General features: G+C 43.1%; 3 protein-coding genes across 13 annotated transcripts; 1 reads left to right on the forward strand and 2 right to left on the reverse strand.

Annotated features, from left to right (window-relative positions):
- Positions 1 to 80: 80 nt before the first annotated feature.
- On the reverse strand, positions 81 to 8,189 carry LOC113460923 (uncharacterized). Of its 2 annotated transcripts, XM_089928328.1 has the most exons (7): positions 8,135 to 8,189; positions 3,982 to 4,073; positions 3,153 to 3,250; positions 1,789 to 1,856; positions 1,551 to 1,611; positions 833 to 889; positions 81 to 517 (listed from the first exon to the last, which is right to left on the reverse strand). In XM_089928328.1, exons 3-6 carry the CDS (start codon positions 3,225 to 3,227, stop codon positions 863 to 865), a joined length of 231 nt encoding a protein of 76 aa, XP_089784454.1. In that variant the 5' UTR covers positions 3,228 to 3,250; positions 3,982 to 4,073; positions 8,135 to 8,189; the 3' UTR covers positions 81 to 517; positions 833 to 862. The 2 variants fall into 2 exon arrangements, with proteins under 2 accessions (XP_089784454.1, XP_089784453.1); XM_089928327.1 differs by lacking the exons at positions 81 to 517; positions 833 to 889 and having other exon boundaries at positions 896 to 1,611.
- LOC149751074 (universal stress protein PHOS32-like) lies at positions 4,667 to 8,923 on the reverse strand. The gene is made up of 4 exons (XM_089928326.1): positions 8,665 to 8,923; positions 8,462 to 8,571; positions 8,198 to 8,316; positions 4,667 to 5,072 (listed from the first exon to the last, which is right to left on the reverse strand). Exons 1-4 carry the CDS (start codon positions 8,837 to 8,839, stop codon positions 4,985 to 4,987), a joined length of 492 nt encoding a protein of 163 aa, XP_089784452.1. The 5' UTR covers positions 8,840 to 8,923; the 3' UTR covers positions 4,667 to 4,984.
- A 5,246-nt stretch (positions 8,924 to 14,169) lies between these two features.
- Positions 14,170 to 16,662, forward strand: LOC103722540 (uncharacterized). Of its 10 annotated transcripts, none has more exons than XM_008813126.6 (5): positions 14,170 to 14,728; positions 14,826 to 15,155; positions 15,248 to 15,530; positions 15,734 to 15,841; positions 15,972 to 16,662. In XM_008813126.6, exons 1-5 carry the CDS (start codon positions 14,438 to 14,440, stop codon positions 16,088 to 16,090), a joined length of 1,131 nt encoding a protein of 376 aa, XP_008811348.2. In that variant the 5' UTR covers positions 14,170 to 14,437; the 3' UTR covers positions 16,091 to 16,662. The 10 variants fall into 10 exon arrangements, with proteins under 10 accessions (XP_008811348.2, XP_008811347.2, XP_088569580.2 ...); XM_008813125.6 differs by having other exon boundaries at positions 14,176 to 14,722; positions 15,248 to 15,545; XM_088713454.2 differs by having other exon boundaries at positions 14,176 to 14,722.
- Positions 16,663 to 19,996: the final 3,334 nt, after the last annotated feature.

Genomic DNA, 19,996 nt, shown 5'->3' on the forward strand with positions numbered 1-19,996 from the left:
AATTTTCTTTTAGGACCGTTTTCTTTCCATTTTCTTTTAAGACTCAATTTGGCTAGAAAACTGTGGTCAGAAAAAAAAAAGAAAAAAAGAAGAAGAGAAATAGCTTATATTTGGTGAAATGACTTATATTTTCAGATACGAGATCCTTTCTGGCTGCACCCATGGAGCCACAAGAAGTGAGAATGTGGAAGCCCATAAAGAAAGCAACCCATTTGGTCCCCCAAATCCAAAGTTGGAAGGGTTTGATTGGACCAACCAAAAAGATGTAGCGAGTGCAGCACATGGGCCCTGGCAACTGATTGATGGTCCTGCTTCTCTGGGACCACGAGTGCTTTTTCTAATGCTGAACAATTTAGACCATGGATGGAGCATGTACCATACCTGACCCAGAAGCATTCCCAGCTCCAGCCACGCTTTCACTTCTCCACACTTTGCTTCCGGAGCTCTTCAACTATAGTTGTGCGTTTCAATTAGGTATGCAACATAACTGGAACTCCATTATGCATGCCACTTTACCCTGAGTAGATTTTTAAGAGTTAAAACAAATGGATTGCAAAGACAATGCCACATATCCAGTCAGCAGGCAGCACTTCCTCATGTTTCAATACTAAATCCAGCATGCAGCACTGGAGGAATAATTCCTGGAACCAGTAGCTTTAGCAGCACTGGAGGAACAGATGCTCCAACAGTATTGTACGCACTAGTTGTTAGAAACATAAATTTTATGTTGGCATGCGCCAATGAATGCAGCATCAAGCATAGACATTGTAATCTGATGATGCAATAAAAACTTAAACGGGTAAAACTTAATCAAATACAGAAAAGGAAGTACCATATTTTATTATGAACTAAGTCTCTCATATCACTCCAGAAATTCTTCCATCAGGCCCTAGTATTCAAGCAAGTCACTAGCATTAGAAGGGTCTATATATATATATAACCAGAAATGACACCAAATTGGTAATAGTAAACCTGGGAAATAAATGGTTCGGCATCTATGCATCTAAGAAAATGCAGCGAGTGCTTGGTGAGAGATATCAAATGATCACGAAGAGACACTTCTCCTATGTCATCTACCCTAACACAGATGTAAGGACCCTTGGGAGGAACCAGAGCATGGAAAGATGCTAATATGATTTAGCAGATGAAAAACATATATACATCAAGCATTTTGAGGAATGTGGCACATAAATTGGTTGAAGAAGACAGAATACCACAGTCAAGCCTAGAATGATTTTTGAAGTATTCTTCTTCTAAATAATTAAGATTTTGTTCAATTTCTTGGGGAAGTATGGTGCCAACTTTCCATCTCAAACTCTTGAATGATTTCTGTTCAGCAGTATCTGTTCAACTACAATATATTGAAATTTCTAAGGAAGCCGATACAGATTTGTGATCGTGTGGTCAAGCTTGTGAAAGTGAAAAATCGTAATATACTAAGGTAGAAAGAAACTATGATGTTAAGCAAAAATGATCATGTTAAAGGTTATGGTTGACATATAAGCCATGAGACAGCCTTTGTTTTTTATTAAAGAAAGATGATGCGTAACTGCACCAAAGTGCTCCCCATTTATTGTTGTCTGTACATCCAGGTTCCCATCCTCAATTTTCCTGAATAAATGTAGAATAATATGGAGAGAAGTTGCAGATTGTTGAACATCAATTTAACAACAAAGATCCATATCCACATGACCACATAAATAAAATACATGCTTGCATGCAAATGAACAAATACCTGCTTACATACATAGAGCAGTCGGAGTTACCTACATAGAGCAGTCGAGTTACCTGATCAAGGACTGGAGTTGCAAGTTGTGCTCATCACATTCTTTAGTAACTTCATCAAATGTATCACCCTACATGAAATATCATGTAAATTATATTGGTGTCAAACAGACAAAATGAACTTAAGCATTGGTGCACCAAATAACTACAAGTCATTTGTTAGCAAGAACTCCAAGAAACATAACAAAATAGAAGATTGCAAAGACAGATATATTTTTCTCTCTCTTTTTTATTTTTCTTTCTTTCTTATCCTCTTTTGTTTGAAAAATATGGTAATTCGATATTTATTGTTTTGTAATCAAAGCAGTGTCCATGAACAGCACAAAAGCCAACCTCCCAACCTCAAGGGGACCACATGTTCTGGGCTCCTAGCCAGAGCATCTAATGAACTAGGAATATAGCCAACATCACTAGACATGACGAAAGCATCAGTTCCCAGGGAAGGAGGTCGTCTATATTTATAGAAGAGAAGAGAATGCAACTCGGTCAGGAAGAAGGGGGCCTAGTATTTATGAAATATAATTCAAAGAACACAAGCTTATCCAAGATTAACCAGATAAAGAGGAGTTGCAGTTGATTTTAGATGAGCACGGAGCAATTTTATATCAAAAATGACATCTGGGATTAATGCGTACAAATACATATAGGTCTATATAATTTAAGTATTTCTGTTGTCTATATACAAAGCGATAACTTTGGTGCTGATGTTGTTCAAAATTTCAGGGAAAACACTTGGGCTATAAATGTGTGCATGTAGAAATTTCATGTGAAACACATGAGAATCAACCTCTCCTCTAACAAGCTTTCACCCTATAGAAGTGAGCAGTGCCTTGGTCCTAGATAAACTTGGTTAATCTGATATTAGGTTTAAATGGTGGGTACATACATTTCTAGTTTTTCATGAGTTTCATTGCAACACTAGAGTTGTAAACTGAAGAGGTTGGCATGAGATTATCTTCACCTCTGAAGCACAAAAACCGAAACACCTTTATGATATACTCAACCTCAGGTTTGCTTACAAAAATTTAGAATGATGACCAACACCTGAGTGTCATAGACATTCACCATCCAAAAGGAGATGAAAATAGACAGCAAAGTTCACCCAAACAGGTAGAACGCCAAGGCCAGAGATATTTGACAAAAAGCAGCAGATACAATTTACATTTCTCAGTAAAACGAAGACCAGATACAATTCAAGCCATCAAACTTTTACCTTTTCTCCTCTAGGCTAAACTAACAAGCAATTTAAACTGCAAAAGCTGTCTTTTAGGATAAAACATTGATCATTCAAACATGGAACAAAAGAATAAATTATTATAGCAGTTACTTTGACTGAGCCAAAACAAAAAGGAAAAGAAATTGCTTACATTGAAAGCTGCAACCTGTCCAGCTTCAGAGCATGTTAGTTCTCTGAACAGCTGGGCTGCGAGTCTCCCATACATCTTGACTCGGATAAATCCTACTTCTACAATGCATAGGAGAACATACAAGGAACATAACTGCATTTAGATAATTACTTAAATACCAAAACTTCAGTTTGTAACAATCAGAAAATCAGTGGATGGAAGCAACTAGGAGTAGTGTAATGAGAAAGAAAATTACAGCCAGGATATAAACCAAAGCAACAGATGACAATGGTATGCTTTTCTTATTTTGGAGAATAAGAACGGTATACGATGTATAATGGGAACTTTTCCTAACTAAAAGAAAATCCAATCATGGGAAAATTGAAGAGGAAGTGCCCCGTCTAAGAACAAAATCGGCAGGAAAAAGTCTACGCACAGGCACATAGCAATCAGGAAAAGAAAGCACTCCAAGAAATTGAATAAGACACATAACAAAATTCGCTGATTTTCATGAATCCCAACCCCAGCTAAGCACTCAGGTTCTCAGAATCATGGAAATGGTTACATAAATTTCCATTAAGAGACTATCTCTCAAACAAAATCCATTCAGAGACGAAACGAAATATCTTCGTAAAAAAAACCCCGTAAAAATAAAATTATCATTGACAACCCATGTCCAGTAAAGGAGTGTGCGTGTGTGTGTGAGAGAGAGAGAGAGAAAGAGAGAGGGGGGAGGGACCGGCCAACTTAGGATTCAATCGGGGGATTTCCCGTGGGAACAAGATGTCAATAGAGGATCTGCCAGAAGAGGAAGATGGACAGGATTGAGAAGGGGGGATACTGCCGTTACCTCGTTCACGGGCACCGGACAAGATCGAAGTCGGAGAAGATAGCGGAGGCAGGAATACCGTGGGCTTTCGGCTCGCGAAGACGGGATCAGAGAATCGGCGAGCTCTCGAGTCTCGTCTAGGGTTCCAAATTCCAGGTTCTCTTCTCAAATATGAGTTGGGTTCGGAGTCGTCTCCCGCCAAATTCCCGCATCGAAACAGGCCAGAAATAACCGACACGGGCATGCAGTTGGGCCGCGTCTATGGATGTCAGCCCAAGCCCAATTAGAGCTTCCGAGACGCGATTGAGGAGAACGGGAACAGCTTTAGCGAAAAAAAAAAAAAAAAAAGGAGAACGGGAACTGCACCGGACACCGATGACTTCCAGTTCAAAGGCATCATCTATCTAAGTAAGCTCTTTTCATGTCTTGGGCAGCCATGAAAGTTGCTCCTGCCTGCCCAGATGCACAAGCTTACAAACAAACAACTGACTTTTAATAGGAGAAGAAACACCTGATACAACGACAAGGCACATTCCAATATAACTTCCGATGTGAGGTGAAACTCTGCATTTGATACACGCCAGGCTGATTCTCAAGTACATACCGACCAATATCCAGCCTACCAGCTACTTTGCATTTCTATCATATTACCAGTAGAAACAAATCATAAGACAGCGACTGCATTCCTTTCTCAAGCTCAAGCAGATTAATGATTAATCATACGAAACTTCAGAAATTATTCCAGATCTGATAGACTGTTGAAGACTGAAACTGGTTTATATGACAGAGGTACATGAGATGCGAATCAACAAAACATCACTCACAATTTATTCTCACAGTTCTTACACAAAGCTGGAAAGCTGATGTGAATTAAAGGCAACATATGCTTCAATTTCCGGAAGTCCATTTAACATTTCCATATTATTCCAAGTCCATGTGCATTACTGAATTCCTGTCTCTTATCATAGGGGATCTTCCATTCCTTGAATTTCTGGTGCTTGAGTTTATCCAGACAGAAGGTACATCAAGGTTTGAAGTTTGAATCCTTAACAATGGTCACAGGGCATGCTGCATTCGATAATAGATAGTTTGCCACGCTGCCCAACAGAATCCTGCAAACATATCCAAAGACATGGAACAAGAAAAAACATAGAGATAATCAGATGATGATGGAAATACTAATTTCATTACAAATGAAATTTAAAATTTTCATAGTAATGACATGATAAGTTTTTCGCAGACCAGGGATAGTGGAACTAAATTTTCATTGTTCTTAAAATGTTCAACATCTCTCCTACTGCCATCAACAGGGGATTACCTGTAAATCAATTGGCTTGGAATGAAATTTAGTCCTTCAAGCCAATGCAAGTTTGGCTTATAAAAGATATCAGGTGCTTGATATCAAAAACCAATGGATATTTTCATTCCACTGGAGAACCAAAATCCAGGGGTGAACATTCAGAGGCAATCTACTGAATTCTGCAGTGCATAATGATTTCCTTGTGTTTCATTCCAAGCAACAAGAGATTACTCCAAGGATTTGTGGGCAATATCCACATAATATGTTTAAGTTTTTAACGAGATACAATAAAATTCAGATCAAGAATACCGGACCCGAGACATGATGGCTAGTATATTGCGGGAGATAAACTCTCAACAATTTTAGCCATCTCGTGGAGTTCTGCTTCCACTTTTATTAGGGAATGAAACCAACGCAGCTTATCACGTGATTTCAGATGGAACTTGACACTAGTTTACCACCCTGTGGGCTTGAAGAGAAACATAGGAGCTACATTAGTCTACCACCCTGTGGGCCTGAAATTTGCCCAAACTTCCAAATTTCTGTAACCATGGGTTGAATCACATGTTGCTTGAGATGTCTTTCTGGGAATCCTAGACCATTTTCTTATGAAGTGTTTCATGAGTGCAGTACCACATTCTCTTGGAGCACATGATTTGAACAGTTAGTAGTCAACTGATCTAGCATTTGATATTTGAGTAATGGCCATCATATGTGATTTGGCATCCAACATAAGGATATTGCCTTGTTGAGGGGTAACAGTGAAGCTGGTTTGCTATAAAAAAATACCAAACTTCTTAAAGTACAGCCATGTTTGCATAGAATAAAATACCATCATTCAAGTTGTTTGCACTACAGGACCTGATAAACAAAGAATCTGTAATAAACTTGAAGCTGCATCAATGAGTTCAAATGCCATTTGGCAATTATTGTGGATTTATGGGTTTAATCAACTTGCAAATTTGAGCTGAAGATTATGTAGATCAAGTTTGCTTCTGAAACAGTAAGCTTTAAACACCTACAGTGTATTGATTGAGACTCTACTTTAAACTTGATTCTGCTGTCTACGAAGCTGCTAATCAGATAGTTTTGTGAACAATTTGACAGATAGGTATAACCCAGAAAACTCAAAACCAGTCGGTATCCTCTCCGGTTCAGGGTAGAACTAGAGAAGTCAAGTCTCCAAATCACAGACATCCATGTATTGCACAATGGCTGTGATTGACTGGGCCACGCACAGTTCATGTGGCACACTGTCCCATGCACCATGTGGGTTCAGTCAATCATGGCCATCATCAGTATATATATGGCCGTGATTGGTAGACTGGAGAACTCCAATTTAGCTCTAAATAGGAAAGGATTCAAACCCAAAGCACAGGAGTTCTAAAGGATTTTTTCTTGTTAATTTTATATTTAGATGATACTTAAGCTTCTGGGTCCAACAGCATGCAAACTTGGAGGACTCGCATGATAAATACACAAAGAATTGTCTTGAAGAGAACATATGTATAAGCACATAAAGGAGCCACTCCGCAGCATGATTTTTCAAAGAGTCCAAGTTCCAAGAGGCCCTACATGTTACTCAGCAACTTAAGATGAAATTTGTCAATTTTGTTAAGTTCAGCTTAAGATAAATTTTGCACCAATGATTTCTACACTGATTAGAATTTAGATATATTGAGAAATATTAAAGACCCCACAACATAACCGGCTTAGTGGCCAAGACACTTGCTAGAAACTCATTTCATCTAATATAATAAGAATAGCTGAAGGCAGCTGGCTTGTCTAGACCTCTTGAAGAACTCCCTCATATGAAGCAATTGTTTGGCTATTGCACAATGTCAACTTCATACTATGTTCATTGATTAGTGATATCCCAGCAGATGGCTTGACATATCCCCATGATGAAACCAAATGGGGGCCCATGCAAATCACATATAAACAAGGGTACATGCTTAGGTGATACTTGGAAGTTCATCCTATAGCCAAAGTTCTAGTTGGATGGATTAAGACATAGCAATTGGACTTATCAAGGTAAGCCTTTGCTCCTTTTTTTTTCCCTTTTCTTATCAACTAGGTGTGTAGGCACTTTATGCAAGATGATGACATTGGTAGGATTCTTTGGTTAGGTGAGAGTCGACACTATGGGAATTGGATAAGCTTGGATAATGCAGTCTAATTTTGTTGGAGCAGGTTTGGGTAGGACAAATGAGCCTGAATCAGAATAGATCAAGCAACAGCAAGCAGACAATTCCAATTATCTTGGATGCTACTAAGGTCTACTTTCGAGTTGAGTGGTGATGTGGAAACCACCGTAGGCAAACAAAATGCATGTAGGTTTTGGTTGACGTAGTTGGCAATGCTTTGTTTGCTAATTCGTGCTATGGATTTGGACTGCCCAAAACCATGATTTTTTTGTTTCTTTTTCTTCTTTACCAGGTAACAAGAGGAGATGACTAGTTCAATTTCTGAATCTAATTGTCTGAGACTCTTGGAACAGATCATCTAATTGTGCCGTTGTGACATCTGAGATCACTCCGTGGTCTCGGAAATCAGCAGCGTGTGTAGATGGAGAAGGTCCTACATCCAGGCAGTTAAATATAATGAGGTCCGCAACGCTGCTAAACATCCATAGTTACAACCTATTGATCAGGGATTATCTAATAGACGACGACACGATTGAGGGTCTTTAATGAAAAAATTGAATAATCGCAGATTTCAGATATATAAATTCACGGAATTCATGGTGGACCAGCCAATCGGTTAAAACTAAAAGAATATGATTATAAGAAGGAATTTGATATTGCTTTGACATTTATGTCCGCACTTTTTTTTTGTACTTTCAGGAGAAAAAAAAAAGTCACACGCCGATCTAAGATGGGGGGGTGAAGCTTGGGAACTGGCAAGTAACGGTAGAGTCAAAATACAGTGCGTTACCTCTGAATCTGGCTAAGACCTCTGCTGCCCATCACCAGCGAGTCCAGCTTCAGATCTTCTACGGCTTCGCAGAGCTTCTCCCTCGCATCTCCCCAGTACAACTTCGCCACGATCGTTGCCTGATTTTTTTTTTTTTTTCCCTCCCCAGATTGAAAGGAGGAAAGAGAACCAAATCAAGAAAAGGACATGCTCATAAAACATTCTTGGAGACTAAATTAGAAGAGGGGGTAAAGAGGAGATTAATTAAAGTGGGGAACGGGATACCTCCTTCTGTCTGGAAGCAGTGTCGAGCATGTCGAGGACCTGGATGTCGACTTCCAGATCGTAGTGCTTCATCACCTCCGGCTGCCTAAACTCCGTCAGAGGAATCAGAGCTAAAACACGCGCGCATAGAGCTAATCGGTTAGAAATAAAAGAAATGGAATCCGAGTGCTTGTGGTGGTGGTGGTGGTGGTGGAGGATCTTACGGGAACCGGATTTGGCCCAGAGGCCGTGCTTGGACTCCTCTTTCTGGGGGGGCATGACATGGAGGACGATGAGCGTGTCGCCCTCGTCGAGCAGGTTGCTGATGGCCCATTCCAGCGCCCTCTTGCTGCTCTTGGAGAAGTCCAGCGCCACCCCGATCTTCCTGTCTCCTCCCATCTCTCCCCTCTCGCGATGCCTCCGGAGGCTTAGAGTTTCTACCTTTGTCGAAGCAGAGCGACAACGATGTACGACGGACGTATAAAAAGATTAAAAAAAGGAGGACTACCTGTCGAAGCACCACACCGCTCCCACCATTGACTAATGCGTTACCGCCTTACCGGGGGACACGGACAAGGTAAGAAATAACAAAAGGTAACCACGTGGCCTACCGTGCGGATCGGACTCCAATGACCGCAATGCCCTCGAGTGGTTCGAAACGGTGCCGAAGAAAACGAGGGAGGGGAATCCCGCACGGAACGGAAGCACTTGATGCCGTATATAGCTCTTCGCTTTTAATTGGATTTTAGCAGCCTATAGGTTTTTATGTGTGATCGACTGGTGGTGCTTGCAAAAATGATCATTGTAACATATTTGTTGCGTACCACGTGGCCAAGTATACACAAATTGCCGGGACCCTAGCCATGGAGAGCTCCATGGTAGGATTTTAGCGACCAAAATAAAATAATATGTTTTGGAACCGATCACAACCAACATAGCAGATCAATCAGTGAGAGCTGACATGAAGCCTTCGATCTACCAATTAAAGTCTACCATGTAGCCGGCCCTAGAAGCGCGCAAAAAATTTCTCGAATTTTAAATCCTCCTTCCAATTGGCGCCAACTCAGCTAATGGTTTCGATAATCACATGACAAATGAGCGAGATACATGGCCTAGGCTCCCACGTATGATCTTCAAAATACACGATCGGTTACTAAAAATAATTGATCCATATGTCCGATTTTCTTGGGGATGGATGCCAATCTTCATCTATATAAACAAGTCCTGAATGATCCACCATGTAAGTGTTCCTAAGCTCCTTTATTCTCTTGTGGTACCACTCTCACAGTACCTTCGTTGTTTCTAAGAGTTAGTTTGGCTTAGGCATCTTTCGATTCCAACCAGATATTTTCCAACAAGAGAACTTTCTACTCAGCCACTCTCACAACACTTTGGTTGTTTTGGAAAGTTCTGGCTTAGGTATCTTTCGATCCTTATCGAATATTCTTCGATAAGAGAACTTTCTTATTTTTGCCATTTCAGGTTGGATCATGCATCGGAACGAAGATTCGAGAAAGATTCTCCGTTGTTCAATGCCACGTCGGAAGTGACTGGCATTGAAGCCATGACCATTCAATTAAGTGCAACAACCATTGAACCATCGCAGTGGAGATGAGTTACAATCTTCGGCCAATCTTTACAGTCAAAACAATCCATTGCCGGAAAATTACAATAGCCCGGCTAGCCTGGCATCTTGATCGCACCGATTTTCAACAGCAAATGGTGAACATCGAAAAATGCGGGGTTGTCCGGAGCATCTGGAGGTGGAGATTTGGATGCGATGGCTAAACGTCTTCCTTCACCCTCTCACTCCCATTGAGACGAAAATGTAAACGGGAAGCAGAATCTCGTAGGCATGTCTCCCAGTGCAGGACGAAGCAGCATGATATCCGCGGAAAACGTCTTGGTTGTTATAGCGTCTATATTTTGATTTTCTTAGCTAAAAGCTTTCTATATGCCAAGACTTGAAGCTAAAAATCGCAGCCTCGGGGTTTACTTGACAACAAGGTCGCATCCAGACTTCCTGTTTAACCTTGACTCGGCAATTAAATGAAATTAATATTCCTTAATACATGTACTTGCTTGTAGTTAATTTTCTAAAAACAAGGATAAGGGCAACGATTAGGAATCTGCTGCACGATTTGTGAACATTGTGAACATGTTAAAGCTTCGATGATCTTTTTCAGAGCAGCGAGCGCTTCCGTTTGACCGAACGTGCTTATATCATAAAAACAATCATTTGCCTTGTGATTGCAATTAAAAGGAGAGTTCGCCATCCTAAATCATGATAATATAACATATCCCAGTAACATATCATAATAGCATACCATAATAACATAACGAAATAAATGTTCGCAAGATTTTTATTGATGCCAACTAATCTGAAGCCGCGCATTATGATTATTGATCTTTCAATCATATACTTATCATCCATGCGCAATCATCGCTCATCCTTTACCAAGTCTTGAAGTAAGAGTAATATCCACCTTTATGAATACTTCTTGACGCCGAGAATAAGATAAGAAGGAAACAATTAAAAAGTGCCGGCATGTTGAATCCCTAGGAAGTCTCGAACCTCCCAAGCTAAGCTAATAACCTGGCAGACGTCCCCCCCCCCCCCCCCCCAAGTATACAAAATAACGACCAGGATGCACCCAGCTCAGCTCATCAGTCACTCTTAACTGTATGCACGGCAAGAAAACATAGAAATCATGCTGGTCCAGGAAATCATCAAAGAGTGCAGAAGCCATATAAGTAGTAGGGGGGGCATTGGCAGCTGGCAGGCTTTTGTGATTAGCATCCATCGCTTTGCCTTTGCCTCCAAACTAAAAAAAAAGAGGTTTTAGAAGATGAAAAAACAGGAAAGGCGATACTTGAAGTACGCTCAGATCAAGGGTCACTCAAAGCGCTCGAAGATTGTTAAGCCAGCAGACAATGCCTTCATGCGCGGCTTCCCTACTTCATGACCGATTCCTCCTTGTACCCGACCCCACCAAACTGAAACCACCAGTGTATTGATGTTCGCCCCTTTTCCCTTTTTTTTTTTTTTTTTTAATGCATATACCCCCCCCTACCAAGTTGCAGTCCGGGCAAAAGACCGGACGAAGAACCATTTCAGCCCGCTTTTTTTTTTCTTCCTAGTAGGCTCCCTTTTTTGGTGGGCTTTTTCAAGCCGCTCAGGTTATGGGTGTCTCGTCCGGGTCCACGTTGGGTTAGCTCCCACTCTTCCCCCCATCGGGACCGTCCGTTGCAGCTCAATCTTACCTGCTAGTGCAGGGAACCAATGACGGTACTGATTGCTGTCACCATCCCCGTCCGATCCAGGTCGATCTGCTGTAATGAGGTGGGAGTGGCAGGCCGTCTGATGCCGGGACAAGAAAATCCATCGTGCTGCCCGGTCCGGTCTGTCCTTGTCTGCAATAAATACAGCAACGATCAACCCACCACTCACCCTATCCATTTTATTTTTTTTAACAAATATACGGTACATTATAGATACTGATAGAAAAAAATATATATATCCAAAATATAATAAGCTACAGAGTGCATTTGGCGATTTTGTCTTCTCTAACAAAAAAAAAAAAAAAAAAAAAAAAATCTTTAGAGTGGTTAGCCGCATATAAGACCACTCAATTCGATGTTTCATTGACCCCTCTGTACACATGCTTTGCCTGCAAGACCATTCCACCACAAATCATAGTCCGCATGTCTCTAAGTAATATATGGTAGTCATCTATTCCACCAACGCTCTATTGGATTCAACTAATAACTATCACCGAATCATCCTCGAGTGGTACAGCTCTAGCCAGCAGTGCCCGTTGAGCATAACTTATGCCAGCCTAAGCTGCCCTCAGCTCAGCCTCCGAGACCGAAATATCGAAGATTTGGCAACCATCAACCGCAATTATTCTGTACTCTAAATCTTTGATAATAAAGCCAGCATCTCCTCTTCCTCCGTCATTCAGCACACAATTGTCGAAATTTATTTTGAGAAAACTCAGAAATGGGGGCTTCCAGATAAAAACACTATAAGAAACACACCAAGAGCAGAAACAGAGCTCAAGACATCTCGAACCATCAAGAGTCCATCCAACCGCTGCGATTGCGCAGCCTCTGCCGCCTGAATCCATCCACCAATCCAAATTGGTTTGGTGCCTTAAAATTTTTGAATTTGGAAGGAGGGAGGTTGCTTTTGGAATCGGCATCGACATTAGACATCTAAACCGCTGAGGGAAGGAGCCAAAAAAAAAGAAAAAAAAGAGAATGGGGTTGCCCCAAGGAACACCAGTTAGCCGGAAGTAGCGAAGCAAGCGGCCTGTGGATCCATCGCGACAGGGCTCCATTTCTTTATCCCATTTCTGCCTGTGCTGTCCTTTTCGACACTTGTCCCCTCCTGGATCCATCCACAGGTTTCTTATTTTCCATGTATCATCAAGCAGAGATGTTTAACTGGATTTAATAAGCCGGAGTAGCGTCCGCGAAACGGGGAGTTGGCCGTGGCGGCCGTCTGCCGCGCAAGCGACAGCCGTTGAAACCAACGGTCGCAGACCGCGTCCATCCATCCGGCGATTATCTCCAGCCGCAGCCACGTCACCCCTAGATTCAGGATTCCGGGAACGACACGGTGCGCAACCATCCTGGCCCACCACATGATCGACGGACAAATTGTTGCTTATACTGCGTAGCAAAATATTCATGCACCACCGTGACCGCTGATAATGCGCCGGGATGATGAACGGGGATATAGGACCGCATGCACGGCCACGTGGGGCACGTACTGTAGACGGTGATTTCTCAAAACATCGGCGGCATGGAACGCTGCTCTCCAATTGCTATCAGCTGACGAAAGAATGAAGCTTTGTAATGCGCTTTGACAGGATCGCTCAAACGGTGATCTCACGGGACGGCGATAGGATATTGATGGAGGTCCATGACCCGCTAATCAAATAAAAATTATCTCTGATATATTTAAATAAAAAATCTAAAATATTGAATTATATTTGCCAGTATTTTACCGTGTCAGTTTTGGATTTAGATAGATTTATAGTCAAAACCTGAAGCCTGCTTCTCTTATATACGTACGAACAAATATAGGTACATATATGTATTTGAAATATAGATAAATACACACAAGCATATATACATCCTTGTGTATATTTATTATTTTCTAATCATAAAAAAGAAAAAGGAAAAAAAGAGTAGAGGCTGGTATGGCAGCAACCCATCCTATTCTATCAAATTGCCGTCTAGTAATCTTTTGCAATATCTGGCTTAATATTTATATCGAGTTTGATTATTTTAGAATCTTTTTTTTTTTTTTGTCTCTTTTGATTGCATAAAAGTAGGTAAAAAGGTTAGATAGCTAGTCTTATGTTACATGCGCCACAAATGTTCTGGAATATAATTAAGAAAAAGAAGATAAAATCTCATCCTTGCCAGGTTTTGGAAGTCAGTTACTGCTTTTCTATGGGAAGGACGGATAAGTCATTGTGCAAGAGTGGAGAAAAGATGAAAAGAGGACGCTGGTGAAACGGTGAGGTTAGAAATTAAAGCTAGGGTTTCCTCCACCCTTTTATTCATTTCTTTTTCTTTATTTTTTTTGGTTTCTCGTGGACAATAATTGGGCATCTTTGCTGTGCAAAGCACGCAGGCGGGACACGCCACGGCGATCGCAGCCAACCGTCGACATTCCCTTCGCTACCTCTTTAAAGCACCTCTCCCTCCCCTCTGTCCCCGAAAAAGAAAGGGGGAGGGAGGCGACAAAACGCTCTTGCTTCCCTACCTCTCTCGAGTCCCTTCTTCTTGCCTTTCGGGAGGGGCCCAAGCCGAAGAAGCGAGGGGGAACTAGAGTAGCGGAACCCCGCGAGTGGGGGACTATTATTATTTCTTCACCAACCTGGCCAGCGAACACGTCCTACTGTTAGAGTCTTGCCCACCCTTCCTATCGCTGCTACTTTTTGCCTCTCCCTGTCTTTTTTTTTCTTCTTACCTCCCGATATGGCGAAAAATATGGAGGACGCCGAGTTCTGGCTTCCGTCCGAGTTCCTCTGCGACGATTTCTTCCTCGAAGGAGACGAGACCACTGAGCCGGAAGCAGAGGTTGCTGGGGCATCCTTCTCCTCTCAGCTTTTCTCCGGCTCCGACTCGAATCCGAGCTCTACGGTGGAGTCTCTGACCGGGACGGAGAGCGAGGAGGAGAGCTACATGGCCTGTCGGACCCAAAAGATGGCTCGCTCCTTTTTCCAGGACGACGAGGGATCCCCTCTTTTGCCCGGTGACAAGGTAAAGGTATCCATACTCCAACCATCCCTCTGAGATGTATGGATTGGAGTTCTAGCGAAAATCCTTCCAGTCAGCTGACTTGGGGCTTTCTTGATTTGCTCAGATGACACGAGACGTTATGGCTGGCTCGCCACAGTGTACTCTGAGCCCCTGGTCGGCATCCGGGAAAGGGAATCCCAGTGGCCCATCTATGGTCTCCTCCCCTCCGTCGACTCCGCTAGAGCAGTACAAGGATGACGCCTGGGATCTGCTCTACGATCCGGCGTGGCAGGTGAGGCGGCTGAGGCTCAACGACCCCAGCAACAAGCAGCACGACTTGCAGGGCCGCGGGCTCTTGAGGAAGCCTCCTGCTCCGATTTCCGCCGCTTCCGACAACCACAGCACCGGCTACCACGACACGCTTCTCACCCAACAGCACTTACAGGCGGCTCAAGTGAGTCTCTCTGAAGCGGCTTCCTTTCTTCGGTATTCACGTTTTTAAAATCTTCCATCTGTTAATTCCTGTGCTCTGCTCGTCTTTTGTAGTTTCGTCATCTGAGGCAGCAGCAGTTAGTGAAGGAGAGGGAGAGCAGAGCGAGGGGCGGCAGCTGCGTCGGGGGTTATGGAGAGGAAAAGCGGTACGGCCGGCCTCTTGGCTTGCCGCCTTCGGCATGGCCACCTCTTCAGAAGCCTCAGCGGCAACCCCGACCCGGTTCGGGGATGAGGGCGGTTTTTCTGACCGGCGCTGGCGTTAGAAAGGAGTCAACCGGCACGGGAGTTTTCTTGCCCCGGAGAGTCGGCGCTCCAACCGAGTCGAGCGAGAAGCCAGGTATACATGCACTCGGTAATTACTAAAACAGAACCTATGGTCGGTCTAAGGTGCAATCGTGATCATTTTTTGTCTTTCTAGTTGAGGTTTCTGTCCGCTAGTGGCATGTTTTCCGTGTTTTACGGCTCTTCGCAAGATAAATTTCATGTTAAAACTTTGGGTTGATGTCGCATGTACCTCATTTTCCCTTCCCTGTTCATCAGCTTGCTGGACCGTACTTCTTCCGGCACGAGTGGTTCAGGCTCTTAACTTGAATCCGGAGGAATCGGGGGCCCGGCAAGGTTATCCGGCTGGCTTTGTTCTCGATCATGGCACGACCTTTTCTTCAAAAACTTGGATTCGTTATATTGATTATTTTCCGACAGTTTGAGCACCGTGTTTTTTTTTTTTGAGTTGGGAGGATCATTCTTTGATGGCAGTAATCTCCTTTTGTTGCCTCAGATGTGCTTTTGGACCGAGCCAACACCGCCTTTTCCCAGCAGAAGCGCAGCCACTTCCGTCCCCAGCACCCGGTCGTTGCGAGCGATGACATACGTCTCCCACCGGAATGGACGTATTAACCCTCTCCACTTCTAACCTCTTGCCTACTGATGGTAGTCTTGGAGTAGGCATCGGTACCAAGTAGACGAAAAGTTAAAAAGGAGCAGCATCGAGTGTTGCTTTTAGTAGCCTAGGAAGGAATACTATTGTTGGATTTGGGGATGGAGGAAGTGCACGGAAGACTGAGGTCTCAAGTAGTTTGCCTCCGTGTAGGGAATGGAAGGAGGGACAGTAGTGGAGGAAGAAATAAGCCATGTTTTGATGTTCTGGAGAAGAATTAGGACTGGGGTGCTTATCCAATAAGACACTTTTCTGGTGTTCATTTCGGGACTCCACCACCTGACCTGCTTCTCTCTTTTGCAGCCTTTTTTGACTTGCAAAAAGCACGGACGCTTGAGCTTGAGGAGGAATAAGCAAAACGTCTTATTTGTTCTAGTTTCTCGCTTTTGTATTTTTGGTATGAGGATGGAAGTTAGGAAGGCCATATACAATTGTGTAATTGTCTGCTGTATGTTCTATCAATCCATATCTTATGGAAAGAAGGGTTTAATATATCATCCTTAGAAGAGAAAAAGAAAAAAAAAAGGAAAAATGACCTTGTCTTCTTGTTGCTCTGTCTTGACTTGGATTTTTCTGCATCTGTTTCCCGCTTTCTCGAGGCCCATCCCAGTAATGGATTCTGTAAACGTCGGACGTGATTGGTTTTCGTTCTTCTTTTTTTCTAAAAGGAAAATAATATCTGAATTATTTTTTATGAAAAGATGTGACAAGGGTGGGGTTACTTGTGCGTTAAGGGTCGCAGGGCTTGTTTGGCGTTCATGCCTTTTCTTGGGTTTTTATCTGTTCGTGCATTTGTTCTTCTTCGGACTGAGGTGCGTTGCTGCTTGGTTTGACCCGGTCAAATCTCTACCTTTCTTAGCTAATTAAATTATAAAAGTATGGTGCAAAGACAGGCGAAGGTTGCCTTGGTATGTTTGCGAAAAATCTCGGTGGTAGTGGTATCGGCTGGGGTCGAAGGCTTTGCTGTGGCAGCAGATGCAATTTCGTGGGGAAACGAAAAAGTCGTTGACACGTATAATGGAATTCGTGGGCTGCATGTTCCCTACTGCGAACTCGAAAAATGTGGCAGCGAGATGTTTAGCTTTTGATGCCCCACCATGTGCGAGACATGTTCGTGCCGATTTTGATGATCGCCATGTGATCGGACGGTTCGTGCTCTCTCTGCTTTGTGACCTGGTAATCATGGCGGTTGGTGGATTGTAAGGATCTGAATTTGGGCCCGTTATTGGGCCCAAGTTTTCTCTTCGTGGTCTCCCCACGAAGACCACGCCGGCCAAACAGCCTGTGGGATCTTCGCACCACCCCCCCCCCCTCTTCCCTCTTCCCCTCTCTCCCTCTCTCTCTCTCTCTCTCTCTCTCTCTCCCTTTCTTTCTTCTCTAAGAGCCCATCCTTCTAAAAGAAATTCATCTTTTCCTCCTCTTTCCCCTTCCTTGAGAGCCGCTACCGCCGCCGGAGCCGCCAACGCCGCCGGGGATCCATCGTCGACGACCGGAGGTGAGGAAGACAACCATCTATCTTTTTTTTATAGATTTAAAAGGGAAAAGAAAGAGGGATGTCAACTGGCTTTATTTCTCTGTTTTTGGGAAATTTTTTTTGTGGGATTCGGCCGGCCGACGGTGGCCGGCCGGGGTCAATCCGGCCGAAACGAGTTCAGCCGGAGGTGGGTGAACGGGGGCCGGGCTTCCAGCCCCGGTCTCCCTCTCTTTCCTCTTTTTTTTTCCTCCCTTTCTTCCTCTCCTCCTTCTTCTCTTCTTCTTCCCTTCCGTCGCCTGTGACCGTGGGGAGACCGACGGCGGCTGGCCGAGTGCCGCCGCCGAGGGCCACGGTCAACCGCTGAGGGCCGGCCGGAACCACAAGCCACCCTCCTCCTCCTCCTCCTCCTTCTTCTTCTTTTTCTTCCTCTTTTCCTTCTTCCTCTTCTTCTTCTTCTTCCGCCTGGGTGCTTCCATTGCATCGATTTCCGTGCCCTGTTGGTGTCTCAAACCAGACACAAATGAACTTTGGGTGTTTTCCTTGCATCGATTTCCATGCTCTGTTGGTGTCACAAACCAGACAAAATGAACTTTGGGTGTTTCCCTTGCATCAATTTCCGTGCTCTGTTGGTGTCACAAACCAGACTCAAATGAACTTTGATCTGATTGAACCATCTTCTGACTGTGGATTTGGTCTAGACTTGGGTTGGTCTAATTTGAGTGTAATCTGGTTTGTTAAGCTTGATCTAATCTGGGCTGATCAGAGCTGGTTTGGTGTGGGCCGGTTTGATCTGGACCTGTAATCTGGTTTGGTTCAATTGGGCCTAATCTGTTTTGGGCCACAATTGGCTGTGGTTTTAAAAGGTTTTTGATTTTGGGGTTTTAGTTTATTTGTTCTTAGGGTCTAAGTCTAATATTAGGGGCCCATTTTAGGGATCTATGAACTTAAGGGTTTAAGGGATTAGAAATAGTTTAAATTATGTTTCTTAGTTAATTAAATAATTAATGTTTGTGTTTTAATCAGGGGTTCGTGATATCTGTGGCAAGGATTCTTAAGCTAGCCCAGGTAGGTGACCTATTGCTTTAAAGTAGAATTTTAACATGCACATTGCATATGTTGATGTTGTGATTTATTATTGGCATTATATGTTAGAATTAGAATTAAGCATTTAGTTTCATAAACTATTAAATTATTATGGACATCATGTGTTAGAATTAGAAACTAATATTTAATTTCATAAACTGTTATGTACTGTACTATTGGGATTTTGTTCACGACTTGAGTTGGAAAGTTGATTTGTTGATTTTTAAAAATCCGCGTGACTATAGTCTAGGCCCTGCCAATGGGATGATACGTTGGCCCTGTCGACTTGTACTGAGGAACTAGTTCCGATACCGCGACCACCGGTGATAGAATAGTGGCGGCACAGGGGTGCATTTTGCTCTTCGAAGCGGCTCAGTGGAGTGTGAGTTTGGCACCAGGGGGTGCGGCACAGTGGTGCGTTGGCTCAGTGGAGCGGCTCTTCGGAGAGTTGTATTGGCACTTCGGTGTAACCATGCCACTGGGTGATGTGGCCGTAGTCATGCGGTTGAGTTATTTTGAGTCTCGGATCGGGTTTACGGATTATCGTGTGGATTTTTGGATTCATGAGTTTAGTTGCTTTTTATATGCATGACGATATGTTATATGATGACTTTACTGCATTATGTTGCCTACTGAGCTGTTAGCTCACTCCTACTATTTACATTTTTGCAGGTGATGATATATGATTATGGGGATTACGGGATAGAGTGATCATGATGTAATTAGCTAGTAGATATGGACTTTCTTTTGACTTATGTATATATATGGACATTTGAATTGAAAGCTGGAATTTATTTTTAATTAGTTATTGATGGTTGATCTGATTTATCTGCCTTGCGTGCCTGCGGGGTCCGCCCTGCAGGTGCGCGGCGTCTGCTGGCGCCTCGGGCCCCGGGTTCGGGGCGTGACAGATTTATTGGTATCAGAGCATATGTTAAAGATCACTAGGGACATTAAAACAGAATCATAATAAATATAATAATAAATAATAATAATTTTTTTAAAAAAAACTTAGGAATATAGGGACACATATAAAGAAATGAGAGTGGGGTAGAAAATCTTATGGGTGGATGGATCCAACACTAATGATGTGTTATTCAAAAAAAAAAAAAAAGAGGAATATAGGGACACATGTGAAGAAATGATAGTGGGGTAGAAAATTTTACAGTGGATGGATCTAACCCTGATGTTGTGTTATTTGTGTATGTATCAGCATGCCGCCCCGCCGTACACGTGTGGCACCTCGCCGCCTGATCGAGACTATCGGGAGTGATCCAGCCACTTCTCATCCGACTGAGAGAGTCCAGGA

The sequence above is a fragment of the Phoenix dactylifera genome, chromosome 17, assembly GCF_051530095.1.
Source record: "Phoenix dactylifera cultivar Ajwa chromosome 17, Ajwa_hap1_PhDact_Kaust_v1.1, whole genome shotgun sequence".
Lineage (NCBI taxonomy): Eukaryota > Viridiplantae > Streptophyta > Magnoliopsida > Arecales > Arecaceae > Phoenix > Phoenix dactylifera.